General features: G+C 42.5%; 1 protein-coding gene across 1 annotated transcript; it reads left to right on the forward strand.

Moving 5' to 3' along the window:
• The first annotated feature begins 1,354 nt into the window (after positions 1-1,354).
• UBE2M (ubiquitin conjugating enzyme E2 M) lies at positions 1,355-17,624 on the forward strand. Its single transcript, XM_070730189.1, has 6 exons — positions 1,355-2,123; positions 3,393-3,487; positions 8,466-8,504; positions 10,843-10,946; positions 13,486-13,549; positions 16,606-17,624. The coding sequence occupies exons 1-6, from the start codon at positions 2,015-2,017 to the stop codon at positions 16,744-16,746; spliced, it is 552 nt and encodes a 183-aa protein (XP_070586290.1). The 5' UTR covers positions 1,355-2,014; the 3' UTR covers positions 16,747-17,624.
• The last annotated feature ends 2,657 nt before the right edge of the window (positions 17,625-20,281 follow it).

Genomic DNA, 20,281 nt, shown 5'->3' on the forward strand with positions numbered 1-20,281 from the left:
ATTTGTCATGTAGCTGGGCTCCCTAAATGAACTTAGACAAAAGAAAAAAAGGGGGGGGGTAGCATTTGAAGCACTCAAAGTCCCCAATTTTCTGAGAAAGTTTCCAAATGTTTTCGCTGTTTAAGTTGGAGCAATATGTGACAGTAGAAAACAAATATATAATTCTTATGATAGTTTATTTAGTAACAGTAAAAGTTACAATGGCACTGAAAAAAGTGACGACTGTTTTTCATATCACTGCAGCATGCCCATGATCAAAACCCAGGTACTGTATTTCGCTTTGACTACTTGTTCATGTTTTATAAAGGTTACTGTGTCCTGAGATCAGACCTTTTGCAATCTTCAGCAAAAAGCCAATGGGGAAGCCAGGTTCACTTAACAGTCATGTTACTAAGTTAACTGCACTGGTTCACTTAGCAACTATGGTAAGAAAGGTAGTGAAATGGGGCAAAATTCTCTTAAAACACCTCTGCAACATAAATTTGGAGCTCAGTTGCAATCGTAAATTGAGGATTCGTGTATATAAATTCTGAAATGTTAATACTAATAGTGGGAGGCTCATTACAAGAAAGTGGCAGAAGAAATCTTGAAAATAAAGCTATGTAAATGTGTTCAGGCTCAGGAATATAATGAGTGACTATTTCAGCTTCAACCACACTCAAGCACACAACAGTTTAAAGTAAACCACTCTAAACTCGACTGTAGGAAATGCGACTATAACGCGAGTGGTTGATGCATGAAACTCACTACCAGACACTAATATCACCTAACCCCCAAAACTACCCTTAGACCACTGTTGACCTGATTCCTAAGAGGTCAGTAAGGGGAGTGAATAACCAGAGTGTCTTCCGTTCCCTGTCCTAATGTTTCTCTTTTACTAGTATGTATATAAATATGTATACCACCAATATGTACTTGAAAAAAACAAATAAAAAACTGCTTCCCCCCCATATCAAACAAACATGAAACAACTGGGAAACTAATTTGCAGGAAAGCGGAATTTATATACACCAGCGAGTTAAAGCAGAAGCGTTTCCCAATTGCGGTGACAACGCAGTTGAACGTAAAAGAAACAAAGCAAGAAAGATTCCCTCGCAAACCCTCATTTCCGTTAAGCACGTGGATGATTTTGTTATGCAGACTCAAACGCTTTGCGCAAAACGGTGTTGACCGAAACATTGACTTCTTTTTGCGAATTCGCAGGACATTTACTGAGACGAGATTTTAAGCAACTATACTAAACAAAAAACTTCTTGGAGTTTTTTTTTTTAATTCCTCCGCAACACTCGCCCCGCATACTATCACAACAAATTGGGAACCGGACATTTTAGAAAAACGTCATGACGCCGTGACTCTTGGCGACTCCCAGAATTCTAAGTTGTGAGAGCCGAATGCCGGGCGGAAATCCCTGCCTCGAGATTCTTCAGCCGGAAGTCTCGAGGGGATAGAAAGCAGAAAGCCGAATCGGAAAACCACGAGAGCAACTTTTTTTTTTTTTAAAGTCGGCTTGAAAGGAAATCTTCCCAAAGCGTCACTGGCCTTCCAAGCGAACGCGGTGGAGTCATTTCGGAGAGTCGGCGAGTGGGCGGAGCTTGAGAGTATAAGACGGAAGTTGCCGACGTTCTTCCGGGAAGGGCCGAAGAGGGCTATCCGTTGCTGTCCGACTTACTCACCGATCCCGCAATAGGGAAAGCAGCACCGGCGGCAGCGGCGTTGGCGGCGTTCTGAGGCGGGGCTGTCCCGGTGGCTTGGCCCTTTCCCTGGCTCGCTCTCCTCCCCGTCTCCTTTCCTTTCCCCTCCCACCCCTCGCCCGGCTTCCCCGCCCTTCCCGTCCCGTCTCTCTCGGCCGGCCAGGCCAGGCCGCGGGAATCGCCATTCCCACCCCCACTACCTTTCCCTCCTTTTCTCAAGAGCCGAACTAGGATTGGGCTTTGGGCCTGGCTGCGGTAGCCGCTGGGCGCAGGTCGAAGCCAGGGTCAGAAGGGCGAAAGAACAGCTCGCCGAGCCAGCCAAGATGATCAAGCTATTCTCGCTGAAACAGCAGAAGAAGGAGGAGGAATCGGCTGGCGGCACCAAAGGCTCCAGCAAGAAGGCGTCTGCCGCTCAGCTCCGCATTCAGAAAGGTTAGGAAGGGGACAGACGGGCAGCTGCATTTGTTTCTAAGGGCAGGGAAACAAAAGCCAGGCCGGCGAGGGCAGGGCTGCTCCTGTTTCTCTTCCCTTGTGCCCCGCAAGGTTATTGTTTATTGTACCTCCGTCGACTGTATTAAAACTCAGGGCTTGGTCTTCCCCCAGTCGATGGGCATCAAGGTTTTGCTTTTGTTTTCACTTTCGTGCCTTGGTGTTTCAGTTTATCTTAATGTATATTTTATCTAGTGATCCCCAGCAGTCCTTTAAGGAGAGGCCAAGCTTTGGTGAAGTATTGCCTGGAAAGCCCTTCCTGCTTAATAGCAATAGTGTTTAGACTTATGTACCGCTTCATAGTGCTTTTACAGCCCTCTCTAAGCTGTTTACAGAATCAGCATATGGCCCCCATCAATCTGGGTCCTCATTTGGCCCACCTTGGAAGGCTGAGTCAACTTCACCACCAGGCTGGTGGTGAGATTTGAACTGCTTAAGTAGTTCATGGGAAGGTCCTGATTCCTTTTGGTGCCAGAACTCTTGTTACTCTTAGGAGTCTGGCTTTTCAGGGTCACAAAACCAAGATCATCTGATTTTCTTTACAGGATGTGTTATAAACACTATAAATGGCCTAAATTTGTAGATAACTGAATACTTTATCAAACTGCATATATCTGATTATTATTATTTCCTTGTCCATCCTCCACAAAGCTTTTGGCTATTGAACAACTCCAGTTGGTTTTATTATAAACATTGAAGTTTGAATAAGTTACGAGGTGTTTTTATTAATTATTCTATCTTGGACACATGCTGTGTTTTATAATTTCAAATATTCTGTTTCAAATAACTAACATAACTAACATTCTTCTGTTTCATATTGGACCATACCTATAACCTACTGTTTTATGTTATAATAACCTGGTTATCCCTTAATAATTGTCAGTTCTTGTGAAAAAACACATTTTGTAAGATATATGGTGAATGTAAATTTCCAAAAAGCTATCCTTTATTCGTTTTAGAAAGATTAGAACATCATGATATTGGATCAAATTTGCTTCGTGCTCTTTGTTCAGGAAACTATTGACTTGGATTTCTTTTCTTTTTTAAAAAAGTTTTCAGAGAAATGTATAGTTTTTAGTCAATGATCAACATAAAGAGCAACTACATATTTTGGTTTAGGATTTAAGGCTTACTTTTCTATTGCTTTGGCTACAAATCTTTCTAACCATCTGCCTTCTCTAAACTGGCAATTTCTTCTATTTTTCCTGACAGATATAAATGAACTGAATTTGCCGAAAACATGTGAAATAGACTTTTCAGACCAGGACGATCTTCTTAATTTTAAGCTAGTTATCTGCCCTGATGAGGTGAGTGGTGTGCATGTTACTTCAAACTATGCCATTTGAATCCTGAAGTCCTATAGTTTGTTTGTTTGTTTATTAGATTTCTATGCCGCCCATCTCAAACCGACTCAGGGCGGCGTACAACATTATAATACAAACCATATATGTGAGAAATCTAATTACTTTAAAATATACAAAATTAATAAAAATCTAAAGAACCCTTATGCAGTCATCCACATTCACCCAACTCAATCATTCATTGTCCAGGGGACAATCTTGTGGCTCATGGTCCCCTTGCCTGCCTGCAGAGGTAGGTCTTCAGGGCTTTCCAAAAGACCAGGAGGGAGGGGGTGGTACATATCTCCGGAGGGAATTCATTCCAGAGGGCCAGGCCCACCACAGAGAAGTCTGTTCTCCTAGGTCCCGCCAGGTGACATTGTTTGGCCGATGGGACCTAGAGAAGGCCAATTCTGTGGGACCTAACCAGCTGCTGGGATGCATGAGGCAGATATCGGTCCTGTGAGTAGTCTGGTCCTAAGCCATATAGGGCTTTATAGGTCATAACCAGCACTTTGAATTGTGCCTGGAGACCAAATGGCAACTAATGCAGCTCACAGAGTGTTGTTCAAATGTAGGCCGATCTTAGGAGCCTCACAATAGTTCATGTGGCTGCATTTTGCACAATTTGCAGTCTTTGAACACTCTTCAAAGGCAACCCTATGTAAAGAGCATTGCAGTAATCGAACCTCAAGGTGATAAGGGCCTGAGTGACTGTGAGCAGTGACTCCCTGTCCAAATAGGGCCGCAACTGGCACACAAGGCGTACCAGTGCGAACACCCCCCTCGCCACAGCCGAGATATGGTCTTCTAGCTGTGAGCCTAATTAATGAGTTAATAGGCTGTACCCAACGCTGGTGGACTTTCTCCCACCTTCCCTTTTGTATTTTCCTCTGTTTAACGGGATGGTTGATATAATTGTTTGGAGAAAAACTACATACTGAAAATAGCTTTAACCATTACAGCTATTACAGTGATCCCCCGGTTATTGCGTCCCCGACCATTGCGAACAGGGTAATTTGCGATTTTTGAACCCGGAAGTCAGAACACCATCTGCGCATGCGTGCCCTTTTTTTCTATGGGCACGCATGCGTAGATGGCGCCGGGCAGATCAGCTGCTGGGCGGCTTCCCTAGGTCTTCCCCCTCTTGGCGGGCATCAGCGAGGAGTTTCCCCACCGCCCACGCAAACTCCTCGCTGCTGCCGCTTCGCTCGGGCCGCTTCCCAGCTGAGTACTCAGCTGGGAAGCGGCCCGAGCGAACGGCTTGTCCGCAGCCTGCCTGCCCGCGCGCCCGCGGCTCGCGCGCCCTTCTCCCGCCCACGCCGTTTGCTTGGGCCGCTTCCCAACTGAGCCCTCAAGCCAAGCACAGAAGTTCGCCTTTGGCGCTTGGCTTGAGGGCTCAGTTGGGAAGGCACGCGGGTGTTTTAAAACGTCCCCGCCGACATGGGGGGCTCGCTAGCACCCCCCCAAACCCGGGTTGGGGGTTCGGGAGGGTGCTAGCGAGCCCCCCATGTCGGCGGCGACGTTTTAAAACACCCGCGCGGCTTTCCAATGAGTCCTGAAGACAAACGTCAAACTTCCGCATTTGTCTTCGGGACTCATTGGAAAGCCGCGCGGGTGTTTTAAAATGTCGCCGCCGACATGGGGGGCTCGCTAGCACCCCCCCGAACCCCCAACCCGGGTTAGGGGGGGTGCTAGCGAGCCCCACATGTCGGCGGCGACGTTTTAAAACAGCCGCGCCGCCCCCAATCTTCGGCTCCTCGCTAGCGCTGCGGAAGTAAAAACACCATCTGCACATGCGCAGATGGTGTTTTTACTTCTGCAGCGCTACTTCGCGAAAACCCGCTCGTTGCGGGGGGTCCTGGAACGGAACCCTCGCAACGAGCGAGGGATCACTGTATATCTAAAATTGTGAATAGTGCCTCAGAGGGATGTTATTGTCTGGGAAATTCCCTCTTGATGATGTTCATTACATTGTGCCATATTTTTTAATTTACTTCCTAGCTTGTCACTGCACCATAAATATTAAACCTGTTTACCTTTTTGTTTTTGGGATAATTATAGTAAAAAAATTCCCAAAATTGCCTATTTTTAATTTACCTGTGCAAAGTGTGGCTTTTAAAAAAAGAATGATACATTGTAAAATACATATTAAAATGCCACATTTCTGAGTTGTAAACAATCAGGCCAAGATTTGATTTTTGGGTAGGTTGATATTTTTACATCTCAAAAACTTTCCAACGAGATCCCTTTGATGCTTTGTAAACTCTTTTCAGTCTATGGTTTTTGCTGTAAAATGCAACTGAATGAATGTCAGAAAAATCTTACTAGAACACTTGAACTTTCTGTGGCCTTGATCAGAGTCATGGCAGATATGTACTACTAATTAACATCAGCTTGAATATGATTGTTAATACTGAACACAGCCACCTCCCTACTTGCCAGAGTGTGCATGCTTAATATAGCCATGTTATTATATGTTTGTTATTGTTATGTGTGTCCCCCCCCAAATAATGAGATTTCAGCTTGTTTTTTAATTGAGTTGTACAACATATATTAAAGATGGAAAAAAATTCTGAAAAATCTTGGTCTGATTTTTTTTACATTTTAAGAAGCCTAGACTTTTAACTGAGCTGTTAGACCTTTTATTATTTTATTTATTTTATTTATTTATTGGGTTTGTATGCCGCCCCTCTCTGCAGACTCGGGGAGCTAACAACAATAATAAAAACAGCATGTAACAATCCAATACTAAAACAACTAAAAAAACACTTATTATAAAACCAAACATACATACAAACATACCATGCATAAAATTGTAAAGGCCTAGGGGGAAAGAATATCTCAGTTCCCTCCATGCCTGGTGGCAGAGGTGGGTTTTAAGAAGCTTACAAAAGGCAAGGAGGGTGGGGGCAATTCTAATCTCGGGGGGAGTTGGTTCCAGAGGTCTAGGGCCACCACAGAGAAGGCTCTTCCCCTGGGTCCCGCCAAACGACATTGTTTAGTTGACGGGACCTGGAGAAGGCCCACTCTGTGGGACCTAACTGGTTGCTGGGATTCGTGCAGCAGAAGGCGGTCCCTGAGATAATCTGGTCCAGTGCCATGAAGGGCTTTATAGGTCATAACCAACACTTTGAATTGTGACCGGCAACCAATGCAGACTGCGGAGTGTTGGTGTAATATAGGCATATTTGGGAAAGCCCATGATTGCTCTCGTAGCTGTATTCTGCACGATCTGAAGTTTCCGAACACTTTTCAAAGGTAGCCCCATGTAGAGAGCATTACAGTAGTCGAGCCTCGAGGTGATGAGGGCATGAGTGACTGTGATACTGATGATACCTCACCCCATGCCCTTGGATGATCTCACCCAGCGGTTTCATGTAGATATTAAATAGCAGGGGGAGAGGACCGACCCCTGAGGTACCCCACATGGGAGCAACCTAGACCTCTGACTCCCACTAACACTGACTGCGACCGACTGGAGAGGTAGGAGGAGAATCACTGAAGAACAGTGCCTCCCACTCCCAGCCCCTCCAGTCGGCGCAGAAGGATACCATTGTCGATGGTATCGAAAGCCGCTGAGAAGTCAAGAAGCACCAGGACAGAGGATAAACCCCTGTCCCGGGCCCGCCAGAGATCATCCATCAGTGCGACCAAAGCAGTTTCCGTGCTGTAGCCGGGTTTTGAATCCTGACTGCTGAGGGCCTAGATAATCAGCTTCTTCCAAGGACCGCTGGAGCGCCACCATCTTCTCAACAATCTTCCCCATAAAGGGAAGGTTGGAGACTGGGCGATAGTTGTTGAGAATGGCTGGGTCCAGAGAATATATCTTCTGTAAATGGCTTTAGCCACATATGAATATATTATCTCTTCAAATGCTGGTCTTAAATAATGATTGGTTGAGAAACTTTGCAAGTGGCATGATTCAGTAAACCTAGTTTGTCAAACTTGCATCATTACAGTGGCATCCTGTGACATATTGGGACTTTTTGCCCTTTGCTAAATCGGGCGTGGGTATGGCCAGTGCGTGACGCATCCATCCAGGAACCGTGAGTTTGACAGCCTTACAGAAGACCAGTGGTTCCCAAACTTGGCAACTTTAAGATTTGTGGACTTCAACTCCCAGAATTCTCCAGACAGCTATGCTATGCTATGCTGGCTGAAGAATTCTGGGAATTGAAGTCCACAAGTCTTAAAGTTGCCAAGTTTGGGAACCACTGCAGTAGACAAATGTATCCTGTGATATTGGCATTCGTATTGGTGTATAATTGATATTTTTACTTTTGTACTTTTAAGTCCATCATTATTGCTTAAAATTGTTCACATTTTGAATGCAATATGGTTTATTTTGTACAAAGGTAGGCAAATGTCTTCTCAAAATAATTTATTCTAAAGCGGGGAGAATGTTGGATGGGAGGATAAGGAGAACTTTAACATATTCTATTTTAATCAATCTGATGTGATAGCCTTAAAGCACATACAGAAAGATACACAACATACATCTCTGTAACAATTTTTCTTGTGAGGAAACATTCCCAGATTGCTCTTTGATCCAGAATAATGGAGCACAATCCCATTCAGAATGTTCATAAATAAAGACTCTGTCCTCTTCTGAGTACAATGTCCTGCCTGCTACCCTTTTTTGCTTCTTTACTTGCAGAAATGCATGTAAAGCTAAACAACTTTTCTGTGTTTTTAGACCCATTCTAGACTGGGTATCAGAGTGTATTTCCAGGGTTTGGAAATGTGAAGTAAAAATATATACAGTACTCTAAAATGATGAACATGTGGGGAAATTGATGGTTTGTTTTGGATTGGAAAGAGAATTGCTTTGTTGTAACTTTAGTGCTGTCCCCTCCCATTTTCCTACATCTGAAATTTATTAGAGTAGTTTCTTTCAGTTTGGAAACATATTTGCTTAAATTATTCAATGTTTGCCTTACAGGGATTCTATAAAGGTGGGAAATTTGTGTTCAGCTTTAAGGTAAGCAATTTGTGCCTGCTCGTTATCTAAGTCCTCCAGTACAGCATATACTACATAATCTAGTTTTTTTAGTACACAAAATAACATGGATAATACCGTTCATTGGATTTCATCCATCCTTGTGTAATTTGGGTAGCAACATATGGATGAATGAGGTTAGCATAAGAACAGTTTAATTCAGGGCAGAGGTTGGGAATTATATGTTGCCATAAATCAAATATGTTTGGTGCTTCTCTGTTTTCATATAACAGAGCTGGGTTTTGCTCCTAAAGTGGGGAAAATCTCTTAAGTGTTTGAGATTCCAATCATTAGATTGATTACTTAACGAGCAATTGTGTAGAATCCCAAGTATGTTTAGAAACTGACGGCAGAAAAAGACCTCATGATCCATCTAGTCTGCCCTTATACTATTTCCTGTATTTTATCTTAGGATGGATATATGTTTATCCCAGGCATGTTTAAATTCAGTTACTGTGGATTTACCAACCACGTCTGCTGGAAGTTTGTTCCAAGGATCTATTACTCTTCCAGTAAAATAATATTTTCTCATGTTGCTTTTGATCTTTCCCCCATAGCTTGGAACTATGATAAATATTAGGAGTCATCAACAAAGTTTGCCCTAGATATTTTGTCTATTAAAGGATATTTATAAAATCAGTTGCTGCAAATGAAACAAATTTTGAAAAAGAGTGGTAAGAAATATCGTAGTGCTGAATTATTGCGGAAGAAAGCAATTGATAAAGGTTACTGTCTTGAGAGTCATTGGATCAGCTTCTATGTATGGATTTTCAGAAACTTGAAATGATCTGTTTCAAAATTAATTATAAATTAATTGGATATGAAAAAAATGAACATTTTGTATTTGGAATACAGTATATCATACTTATGAATTATGGATTATTTGACAATGGTTTTCTGCATCTGTGATTCAAATGACATGTTTCAAAATGGCTTGTGGTAGTCAGTGACAACTGTCTGTGATTTCATAACTTTCTGCACAAGTCATAAGATCAGAAACCAGATTCATTATTATGATTTTTGTTTCTTAAAATAATACTTGAAGAAATTGCTTCCATGATTATTAACTGTCTGAAATATAAGCTGTCTTGCTAGGCAGATATGGTATAGTCTTCCAATAAATTGGTTGTACATATGTTCTGTATATACTTCATATGTGTATATTGATATTTCAATAGCTTCAGTTTTCATTTAAAGAAAATTCAGTAATGAATATTAATACATGTCTGAATACATAGGTTGGTTAAAGCACAAGACAACCAAACATTGCTTGAATTTGAATTGATTTTATATATTAGAAGAAATTGTGCCAGTCTTTCTAATAAAACTATATATATTTCCCTTTGTGTCAAAAGTAAATTTTCTAAACCTAAACTTTAGAAAACCTGTGTCTTTAATTGGAGATTAAGAAAGGAGGAAACTTCATACTGTGGCAATGTCTGCCATTTCTGTCTTGGGTAAAAATCTGTTCAGTGAGTCAGAACAATTGTACCAATAGAAATTAGGAAATGTTATGGCTGTTTATTGGAAGAGAAAGGAAAGAGTCTAATATTCAGATTTCTGCTGACAATTCCAGAGAAAATTAGTCTTGCTTTCCTAAGGTGACAAAAATAAAATATTAAAACAGTTTTAAATAAAATGATTAGAGGGAAGGTCTCTTATGGGAAGCAACTTGGAAAGTTTTCAAAAATTTACAGTACTGTACTTTAAATTCAGGGAATTTATTTAAGATTCCTGCTTTTAGCACTAAGTGTTCATGAAAAAATACTAATGTCTTTGAAACAATTACATTTTTATTTTATCCTTCCAAATTTTCAGAGTAGCATGTATGATTCATTATTTTATTCTTTGGTTATCATTTGGATCTTTGTCAGTGTTTATACTGATAAGGTTTTGGAGCTCATAATTTCAACAACTTAGCTGTAGTGTATCAAACTGTTTTTATATTGCTCCACAATGAAGTTCTTAAAACAAAACTTTAATTAAAACAGCCTTGTAAACAAATGTTTCACATTGAAATCTTGATTCAGTAAGTGGATATCAGTTATCTGGACATATTGCATTGTATGCATTGATATAGAAGCCAGGATTCCTCTCCCGTTTCTTCATTCTAGTTTGGGGCATTGCATACCTTAAAATATAATTTCCCTTCTGTACCATTCTGTACCATTCAGATATGGCAAAACCTCAAATCTCCTGGAAAAAGTTAGCCATGGATAGTTATGTAGATGGCCCAAATTTTTGGTAGGAACATTGAACGGGTAATATTGAACATGAAAAAACTGACACGGTGTCTTTCTGTTTTGTGTTTGGCTTGCAGGTTGGGCAAGGTTATCCACATGATCCTCCCAAAGTCAAGTGTGAAACTATGGTGTATCACCCAAATATAGATTTAGAAGGCAATGTTTGCCTAAATATCCTCAGGTACAAAACATGTTCTAATGTTCTTATATATTCTCTTTTCATTCCTATATATTAATTTCCTGCTTGCAGGGTTAGAGGTAGTTTTAAGAACAAACATTGCAGAAATATCAAACAACTTATAAAATATTTTTGTTTTTGAACAGTATAATGCTTTTTGAGGCAATTTATATTCATTGGCTGATGAATTACATTTACTGTATAAAGCATGATTCACATATCGTAGGAAACAAAGGGTGGGCAAACCTTTGCCTGGGGATTCTGTGGCTCCCAGAGTTGCCTCTGATATTTATTTGCTGAAAATTAGTAGCACGTTTTTTTCATTATCTTAAGGCAAATAGATAAAATTTACTGTAAGTTCTACAATTTGATTAGATTAGATTAGATTTATTGGATTTATATGCCGCCCCTCTCCGCAGATTCGGGGCGGCTCACAACAATAGTAAAAAACAGTACATAGTAACAAATCTAATATTTAGAAATCTAAATTACAGTTTTAGATTAAAAAGTCCAAAAAAGAAACCCCAATATATAAAAAATAAGCACACAATCAAATCATACACAAAAACTACATGGGCAAGGGGGAGATGTTTCAATTCCCCCATGCCTGACAGCAGAGGTGGGCTTTAAGGAGTTTACGAAAGGCAAGCAGGGTGGGGGCAATCCTAATCTCTGGGGGGAGCTGGTTCCAGAGGGTCAGAGCCACCACAGAGAAGACTCCTCCCCTGGGTCCCGCCAGACGACATTATTTAGTCGGCTGGACCCGGAGAAGGCCAACTCTGTGGGACCTAACTGGTCGCTGGGATTCGTGCGGCAGAAGGCGGTCTCGCAGATATCCTGGTACGATGCCATGAAGGGCTTTATAGGTCATAACCAACACTTTGAATTGTGACCGGAAACTGATCGGCAGCCAATGCAGACTGCGGAATGTTGGAGTAACATGGGCATATTTAGAGAAGCCCATGATTGCTCTTGCAGCTGCATTCTGCACAATCTGAAGTTTCCGAACACTCTTCAAAGGTAGCCCCATGTAGAGAGCATTACAGTAGTCGAGCCTCGAGGTGATGAGGGCATGAGTGACTGTGAGCAATGACTCCTGGTCCAAATAGGGCCGCAACTGGTGCATCAGGCGAACGTGGGCGAACGCCCCCCTCGCCACAGCTGAAAGATGGTTCTCTAGTGTGAGCTGTGGATCGAGGAGGACGCTCAAGTTTCCCCCCCTCCGGGTAATGGATGGACAGATGGAGTTGTCCTTGGGAGGCAAAACCCACAGCCACTCCGTCTTATCAGCGTTGAGTTTCAGTCTGTTGACACCCATCCAGGCCCCAACAGCCTCCAGGCAGCTTCTTCTAAGGACCACTGGAGCTGGAGCGCCACCACCTTCTCAACAACCTTCCCCGTAAAGGGAAGGTTAGAGACTGGACGATAGTTATTGAGTACGGCTGGATCCAGGGAAGGCTTCTTGAGGAGAGGGTGCACAAGTGCCTCCTTGTACAGAGCTGGAAAGGACCCCCCCGCCCCAAGAAGCTTTGATAATCTCCTGGACCCAGCTCCGCGTCACCTCCCTGCCGGCCGAGACCAGCCAGGAGGGATACGGATCCAGTAAGCAGGTGGCGGAACTCACAGCTCCAATGGCCTTGTCCACTTCATCAGGTGTCACCAGATCAAACTCTTCCCAGACAGGTGGACAAGTACGGGTCCCAGTCACCTCGACTGACTCATTGTCAGTCGACTCTGCTATCCAATCGGAGTCGAGGTCCGCCCAGATCCGAGCGAATTTATCAGAATTGATCCTTACAAACAAACAAACAAAAATTAATTAGCATCACTCTCTTTGCGTCATTGCCTATCCATTGTGGCCCTAGGTTTTCACACAAAAATGTTAGGTGTGATCTCCAGATTTCAACAATTGTTGACTTCTGTGCTAAGTTATGTTTTGTTGAATTCATATAGTGAATACATAGGCACTATGTATTAAAAACACACACAATTCATTACAGTTTTGTGTTTATGGATCTAGCTACACTAAAGAGTGTGGAAAAGGGCTTGCAAAAGTCATGTCAAAACCTGATATCCCCAGGATATATTGAACTGGCACTGCTCTCAGCTGGAGCCAGCATGGATTAGGGAAGGCAGTCTTCCATTCTAGTGGGTGTATTTCTAAGTATTACTGAGTTTTTAAAAAGTATTTGGAATGTTAAACATATTTCTGTTTTTTTTTAAAATTCCTATTATGCCATAATAATTTAAAGGGTAAGGGGGGGAAAAACATTTAGAAGCTTGTCAAAATTTTTACTTTTGGGATATTGTCAGTTTTTAATTACATTTTTATGTGATTAAATACTGTTATGTTTCATAGATCTAAGAAGTGTTGACTTCATTGTTTAACGATTTGGGATATTGAGCATATTTCAATTTGGATCACTCTTCATACAATTTTATTTAATTTTAACAGTGTGAATTTAAATCAATATTATTTTGTTATTTTTAATTTGGGCAAACTTTCCTGAGCTCACTTTTTCATTATTTTTCTGGCCCACAGAGAGGACTGGAAGCCTGTACTAACAATAAACTCTATAATTTATGGCCTGCAGTATCTCTTCTTGGTAAGTATATGTGGAAAGGAAGTTTGAAATGGTACTAAGACTAGAGCACTATTTTCCTGCTGGACCTGGGCAAGAAGAATTAATTTAAGATTGAGGGGGAGAAATGATACAATAAACGAAGTGTGGTGTACAGTGGTCCCTCGATCATCGCGAGGGTTCCGTTCCAGGACCCCTCGCGATGATCGATTTGTCGCGAAGTAGCGGTGCGGAAGTAAAAACACCATCTGGGCATGCGCAGATGGTATTTTTATTTCCACCGCAGCAGCGAGGAGCCGAAGATTGGGTTTCCCCGCCGCCTCGCTGCTGCTGCTTGTCCGCGCGCGTGCCGCCTGCCCCCCCCCCCCCCCGCGCTGTTGCTGGGGCCGCTTCTCAGCTGAGAAGCGGCCCTGGGGTTTCCCCACGCGCGTACGCGCCGCCTGCCCCCCCGCGCTGTTGCTGGGGCCGCTTCTCAGCTGAGAAGCGGCCCTGGGGTTTCCCCGCGCACGCGCGCGCCGCCCGCCCCCCCCACGCTGTTGCTGGGGCCGCTTCTCAGCTGAGAAGCGGCCCTGGGGTTTCCCCGCACGCGCCGCCCGCCCCCCCACGCTGTTGCTGGGGCCGCTTCTCAGCTGAGAAGCAGCCCTGGGGTTTCCCCGCGCGCGCGCGCGCGCCGCCCGCCCCCCCGCGCTGTTGCTGGGGCCGCTTCTCAGCTGAGAAGCAGCCCTGGGGTTTCCCCGCGCGCGCGCGCGCCGCCCGCCCCCCCCGCGCTGTTGCTGGGGCCGCTTCTCAGCTGAGAAGCAGCCCTGGAGTTTCCCCGCGCGCGCGCGCGCGCCGCCCGCCCCCCCGCGCTGTTGCTGGGGCCGCTTCTCAGCTGAGAAGCGGCCCTGGGGTTTCCCCGCGCGCGCGCGCGCGCCGCCCGCCCCCCCACGCTGTTGCTGGGGCCGCTTCTCAGCTGAGAAGCAGCCCTGGGGTTTCCCCGCGCGCGCGCGCGCGCCGCTCGCCCCCCCGCGCTGTTGCTGGGGCCGCTTCTCAGCTGAGAAGCAGCCCTGGGGTTTCCCCGCGCGCGCCGCCCGCCCCCCCCGCGCTGTTGCTGGGGCCGCTTCTCAGCTGAGAAGCGGCCCTGGGGTTTCCCTGCGCGTGTGCCGCCCACCCGCCCACGCCGTTGCTCGCGCCTTACCGGGGCAAGAGGGGGAAGACCCAGGGAAGCCTCTGCCCGGCGGGGAAACTCCACCATCTACGCATGCGTGGAAGGGCACGCATGCGCAGATGGTGGAGTTTACTTCCGGGTTGAAAACTCGCGATATAGAGTTTAGCGAAGATCGAGATCGCGAAACTCGAGGGACCACTGTACTCTTGAATCTGTAGTGCTCTAGGTTAGAGAGATTATGAACTAAATAAAAGCAAGTTTGTATCATTACATTTGGGAAGATATGTCAGATACACTGTCTACCAGTTGGAAGGGGAATTTCCCTGTACACAAGATTATACTTGATAATAACTGCAAAATAAAATGGTTGGAAGACTTTATAGGGTGTGGCTAATATGAGGATATTTGCACTTAAGTAGAGTGCTTTACATCAATTTTAGCTTTTTAATATTGTTTTTTCCTGAATAAATCTGACTAGTCACAATTAAAGCATTTGTTTCCAATGAAATTGAACTTTTTTACTATCCAAAAGTGTGATCTCAAAATCCTTTTATCTTATCCCTTCCGTTTGTTTAGTACAGTGTTTTTGCATACTGTTTTATATACTAAATTGCTAGAATGTTACATCAGTGCATTTATTTTTGTGGAATAAATTAGAAATTAAAATGATTTGGCAAATGATTCCAAGATGTCATCATACATTTGACAATTCAGAATGTTCCACTTAATGAAATTTTTAATCATTTACCTAGACATTAGTTCTTTATGAGATAAGTAAATATACATTTGATTGTGGAATATCCTTGAAGTGGGATGCTAGGGCTACAGTCCAAAAAATTAATTCAGCAGAATTTAATTTAAATTATCACATCAAATATAATATTATTCTAGTTTTTGTCATTTCAGTTTGAGAAATACAATTTGGAATGTTTAGAATAGATTTAAATTTAAATCCTTTTGGCTTAAATATTTATGGCTTATATGAAAAGGTACTCCATAACCTATTGTGTAACGAATGCTTAACAGCCTATTGTGTTAATAACATATTGTCCTTTTTCATCTACAAAATTAAGTTCAATCATTTTAAAGAAGATGGATTAGTATAATTAAAATAAAGTTATTATAAAGTGGCAAATAGTATATGGATTTTTTCCCTACAAAAATAAGCAATACATATGTATTTTTAAACGTATTAAATAGAATTTTTGACAGCCTGACTTGCACAAATCATGTGAAGAAATACAAACATTACTCTGGGGTTTTAACTTTCTAGTCTATTGGCAAAAAGAGATCATTTTTCCAAAGAGCAGTTCCATTCTATAATAATAGCTTTCATTGGGAGTTCTGTTTCACCTTACAGTTTTGATTGATTGGCATAAAGATATATTGAGAATAACCTTGGGAGATCAGACAAAGAGAAGCTGCCAAGGGAATGATCAGAAATAAGAAACCATAAGCCACAGCTGCTTATAAAGGGCAGAGCAATATCTCTGTAGGAGGGATCTTAAATTATCGGTCTGTAAAAGTGATAGCAAGAAAATTATACTTTTGAAACTTGTAAGGTTGTTTTAATGTAGTTTTATAATAAAGTAGAGTTAGTTTATCTGGTGATACTTTCTGTTTGGTCTACTCAAGCAAGGCTGACATTAATTTTGCAAGTCTTAATATACAATTCTCCTGCCCTCACTTTTATAGACCAATAATTTAGGAAGGGTCTGTTATTTTGGAGTATGGCTTATGCTAGTTGGCAAATACAGGGCAAAATTATAGTGGGTGAAAACTGATTTTTTAAAGAGATAATTAAAACATCTAAGTACAATATGAGTAAGATGCTGTTGCTTATTCTTGTAGCATGATTAAAATCGACTCCTTGTACATGAAAGTCTTTAACCACAAAACCCTGGCATTTAATGGTGTTTTCTTCCCTTTCTAGGAGCCAAACCCTGAAGACCCCTTGAACAAAGAAGCTGCTGAAGTACTCCAGAACAACAGACGCCTGTTTGAGCAAAATGTTCAGCGCTCGATGCGGGGTGGATATATTGGTTCCACCTACTTTGAGCGCTGCCTCAAATAAAACTGACTGGCTCCGGGCACAAACTTGCTCCCCCTCCCCTCCCTTCATCTCCCTTCTAGCTCTTTTAAAGGACTCGGCCAACACCGCTGCCTTCAAGGGGGCACAGGAGTCAGAATATGGCAGGGGGCCCTTTCCATCTTCTTTTCTCTCCCCACCCCACCCCCATCTGCTATCCCTTCTGCCCCTTGCCAGCCTGGAGCTTCAGCAGCCACTGTCTCACCAGATCCTTGTACCTCCCTCACTGCTCTCTGCTGCTGTGGGGTGAGGGCTGAGGTTACTGCTGCTTCTTTGTCTAACTCCTATTGGGGTAGCCACCTGTTCCTGACTGCGTAGGACCCCATTGGTCTTTCTGGGAGCTGTGGTTTTGCTGCTAAGAACAGAAGGCTTCCTATGTGCTCTGGCATTCCTTCCTGCAAGTGCAGTGTTGTTCAGCTGCGAGATTCGCAGGCCACTTCCCTCTCCTGCTGGGCACCACAGCTTCTGACCATAACTATTTATTAAATGGGGGAGGCCCTTGAGGACTGGTGGAACGCTGGAGCAGGGTGCTCAGCTGCCTTCACTCCGCCGCAGGCATTGTGGCTCAAGGGGGAAAGGGCTTGGCCAGGCCTGGGATATTTCTTCTAGGATCAACTCAGTTGGGTGTCTGGTTTTAAGGAAAAGCTAATAAAGTCACCACCATCACCATCAAACCCACCAATGCTAATAGTAGTAGTAATAAAAGTAACAGGGACACTGCTGATTTATTATTGTCAACCAGGGCCTGCCCAGCAATGAACTCTACTCTGCCTCTCCAGTGACTCCTGCAAGTCCCTGGCCAACATAAAGCCACTGTAATTTTGGTGTGTCGGGTTATTAAAGGGGAATGTTAGTACATTCAATTTGCTCCCTTGCCTTTCATTTTCTGCTTCCTTCCCTGGTTGGTGCAAGGGTGGAGTGGGCAGAAAAAAGTTATTGGTTTGGACAGTGGTCACAGTGATGTTCTGTACCATCCTGAGAAACAGATGGAAGAAACTGGAGGTGAGTGTTGAAGAAGTGATGGGAACATTTTTGACAAAGTTGACTTTGACATACTAATTAGATATATTTTCCCCATTAATAGAAGTACAGTTGCCACAATTGATACATAATACTCTACCTGCATATCTGAACATCTTGGTGTAGTTGTTAGAGCAGAACTGATTTTATGACTATTCAATGATGTAGGATCCAACAAAGATTCTGACCTTTTACCATAATAAATTCTGCTTTGCTCATAAAAATCATTTTACAAATTGTCTCTAGAAAATTGCGTTTTCCTACCAATTGGTGATACTACTTATTCGTTCTAACCATATACAACTAGTCTGAACTTAATCTAATCTGGGTCTGCTACAATTGATGTGATAGATTGCACCTTACTAGAATTGTAGAAAAGCAGATAGAAGATTTTACAGAAAATTAAACATCATAGTCTTCCTTGAGCTCCTAAATTTAGAAAGGAAAGTCACCAGTACACCATACAAATATATACTCCAGTGGCTGTATACACAAAAGAAAAGGTTGTAAGAAAATCTAATTAAAAGTTCTGTTTAGCAGCCTTATACAGCTTAACATTTCCTAGTTCCTCCCTGCTTACATTTTGAGAATTGATCTTTAAAATTGTAAACAATATGCTAATAAAATTTTCTAATATAGAGGTAGTCCTCAACCAACTGTAATTTGCTTAGCAACTGAAAGTTAAAATGGCACTGAAAAGTTGACATTACTTTTTCATACCATTGTTGAAGAGTCCGGAGACAAGGTCAATTGTAGCATCCCTATGGTCACATGATCAAAATTCATATGCTTGGTAACTGGTGCAAATGACTTGTAATGTCTTGGGGTCATGTGATCCCTTTCTGTGCTTCCCGACAAGCAAAATCAATAGATTCACTAAACCTTGCTATTAAACCACTACAGGAATTCACTTAGCTGACAAGAAAGATGGTAAAATGTGGCAAAACTCACTTAACAAATGTCTTTTAACAACAGAAATGTTGGACTCGGTTGTCAAAAGTTAAGGACTACTTATTCTATTTATCTAATAAATACTTGGTGCCTTGCAGCATTTGGACTGGGTGAATTTTGCAACTAAATCATGCTATCAAATGTCATTTTCAGAACCACATACAGTACTTTAGAAAAGCGCTGGATCTATTTCTCAGCTTTGTTTCCTTTCAATACAGGCTGCTGTTTCCAAAACTGGAATGATATGTTCCCATTTTTCATAGTGTACTCATAGCTGAATGAAACCCACAGGCAATCCTGAGTGTATCTATGAAGTTTTTATGCTTCTGTTCTGAAGGCGCAGGCAGTGGATCTGAAAATTTAAGTCTGTAACGTGCATGAACCACTAGAAATTCTGTTTCAACTAATTTAGAAGTGTAATTATCTGGGAATAGTTTTGATTGCAGAAAGGTAAAGACTAAAATAATTTACAGACTGAAACATTTAGCCCTGGAGTGTCTTGGTAATCAATAGGCCATGACCATAATAAAGCACTGGTGCTTTATTTATTTATTTATTCAATTTTTATGCCGCCCTTCTCCTTAGACTCAGGGCGGCTTACAACATGTTAGCAATAGGACTTTTTAACAGAGCCAGCATATTGCCCCCACAATCCGAGTCCTCATTTTACCCCCCTCGGAAGGATGGAAGGCTGAGTCAACCTTGAGCCGGTGATGAGATTTGAACCGCTGACCTTCAGATCTACAGTCAGCTTCAGTGGCCTGCAGTACAGCACTCTACCTGCTGCGCCACCCCGGCTCATTTTTGCTGGTGGTAAAACAGAATTTCTACTTTTCTGCCCCCCCCTTTCACTTTTTCATTTGTATAATCACGTCAGTTGTGATAGTATAAGGCATGTGTCTTAATGGCACATGCTAGGAGACAAGAAAACAATAGGAAAGGTCAGCTGTCATCACTACCTTGCTTCAAGAGTCTCAGAACCTTGTGTTTAGCTCTTACATCACTCTTGGGGCATTTTGTGCTAACAGTCATACAAAACACTCCATTGTCCCCCTGTTCATGCTGTCTAATGAGCTCACTGCTTATGTGCATCACGGATCCTTGGCTTGAACCAACTGTTATTTAAACATACTGGATCTCTGCATTTATGAAAGTGTATGCTTATGCATAATCCTGCCTTGACTGACTGATGCAGTTGAGATTTCATTTCCATCATCTCCAGTTGGCACAGCTGCCAACGTAGCTGACTGGATGAGTTGTAGCTTGGCATTTAAAAAAAAAATGACAGTGGCAAGGAGGGAACCAGAAATGTTATTTATACAAACCATATTGCACTATCACAGTGTATTTTTAATGCAGTTTTTTTAAAGAAGCATAACCTTAAAACACAGAGCTCAAGGGAAATAAGTCCTGAATACAAGGTGGAGGTAGTTAAATTTATAAATTTAATGAATTTATTTCTTTATTCCTCCAAAATAAATGTGATGTGTTACAGGCAGAACTGCAATGTACAATAAATGATAAATGTTCCCCTAATAACTTTGTTCTC

Source organism: Erythrolamprus reginae, chromosome Z (genome assembly GCF_031021105.1).
Source record: "Erythrolamprus reginae isolate rEryReg1 chromosome Z, rEryReg1.hap1, whole genome shotgun sequence".
Classification (NCBI taxonomy): domain Eukaryota; kingdom Metazoa; phylum Chordata; class Lepidosauria; order Squamata; family Dipsadidae; genus Erythrolamprus; species Erythrolamprus reginae.

Bases quoted from the DNA above. Each gene is read 5' to 3' on its own strand.
- UBE2M (XM_070730189.1), top strand. From the start codon at position 2,015: ATGATCAAGCTATTCTCGCTGAAACAGCAGAAGAAGGAGGAGGAATCG. The intron at 10,947-13,485 runs GTACAAAACATG...TCTGGCCCACAG, and splicing joins GTTTGCCTAAATATCCTCAG to AGAGGACTGGAAGCCTGTAC. The intron at 13,550-16,605 runs GTAAGTATATGT...TTCCCTTTCTAG, and splicing joins GCCTGCAGTATCTCTTCTTG to GAGCCAAACCCTGAAGACCC.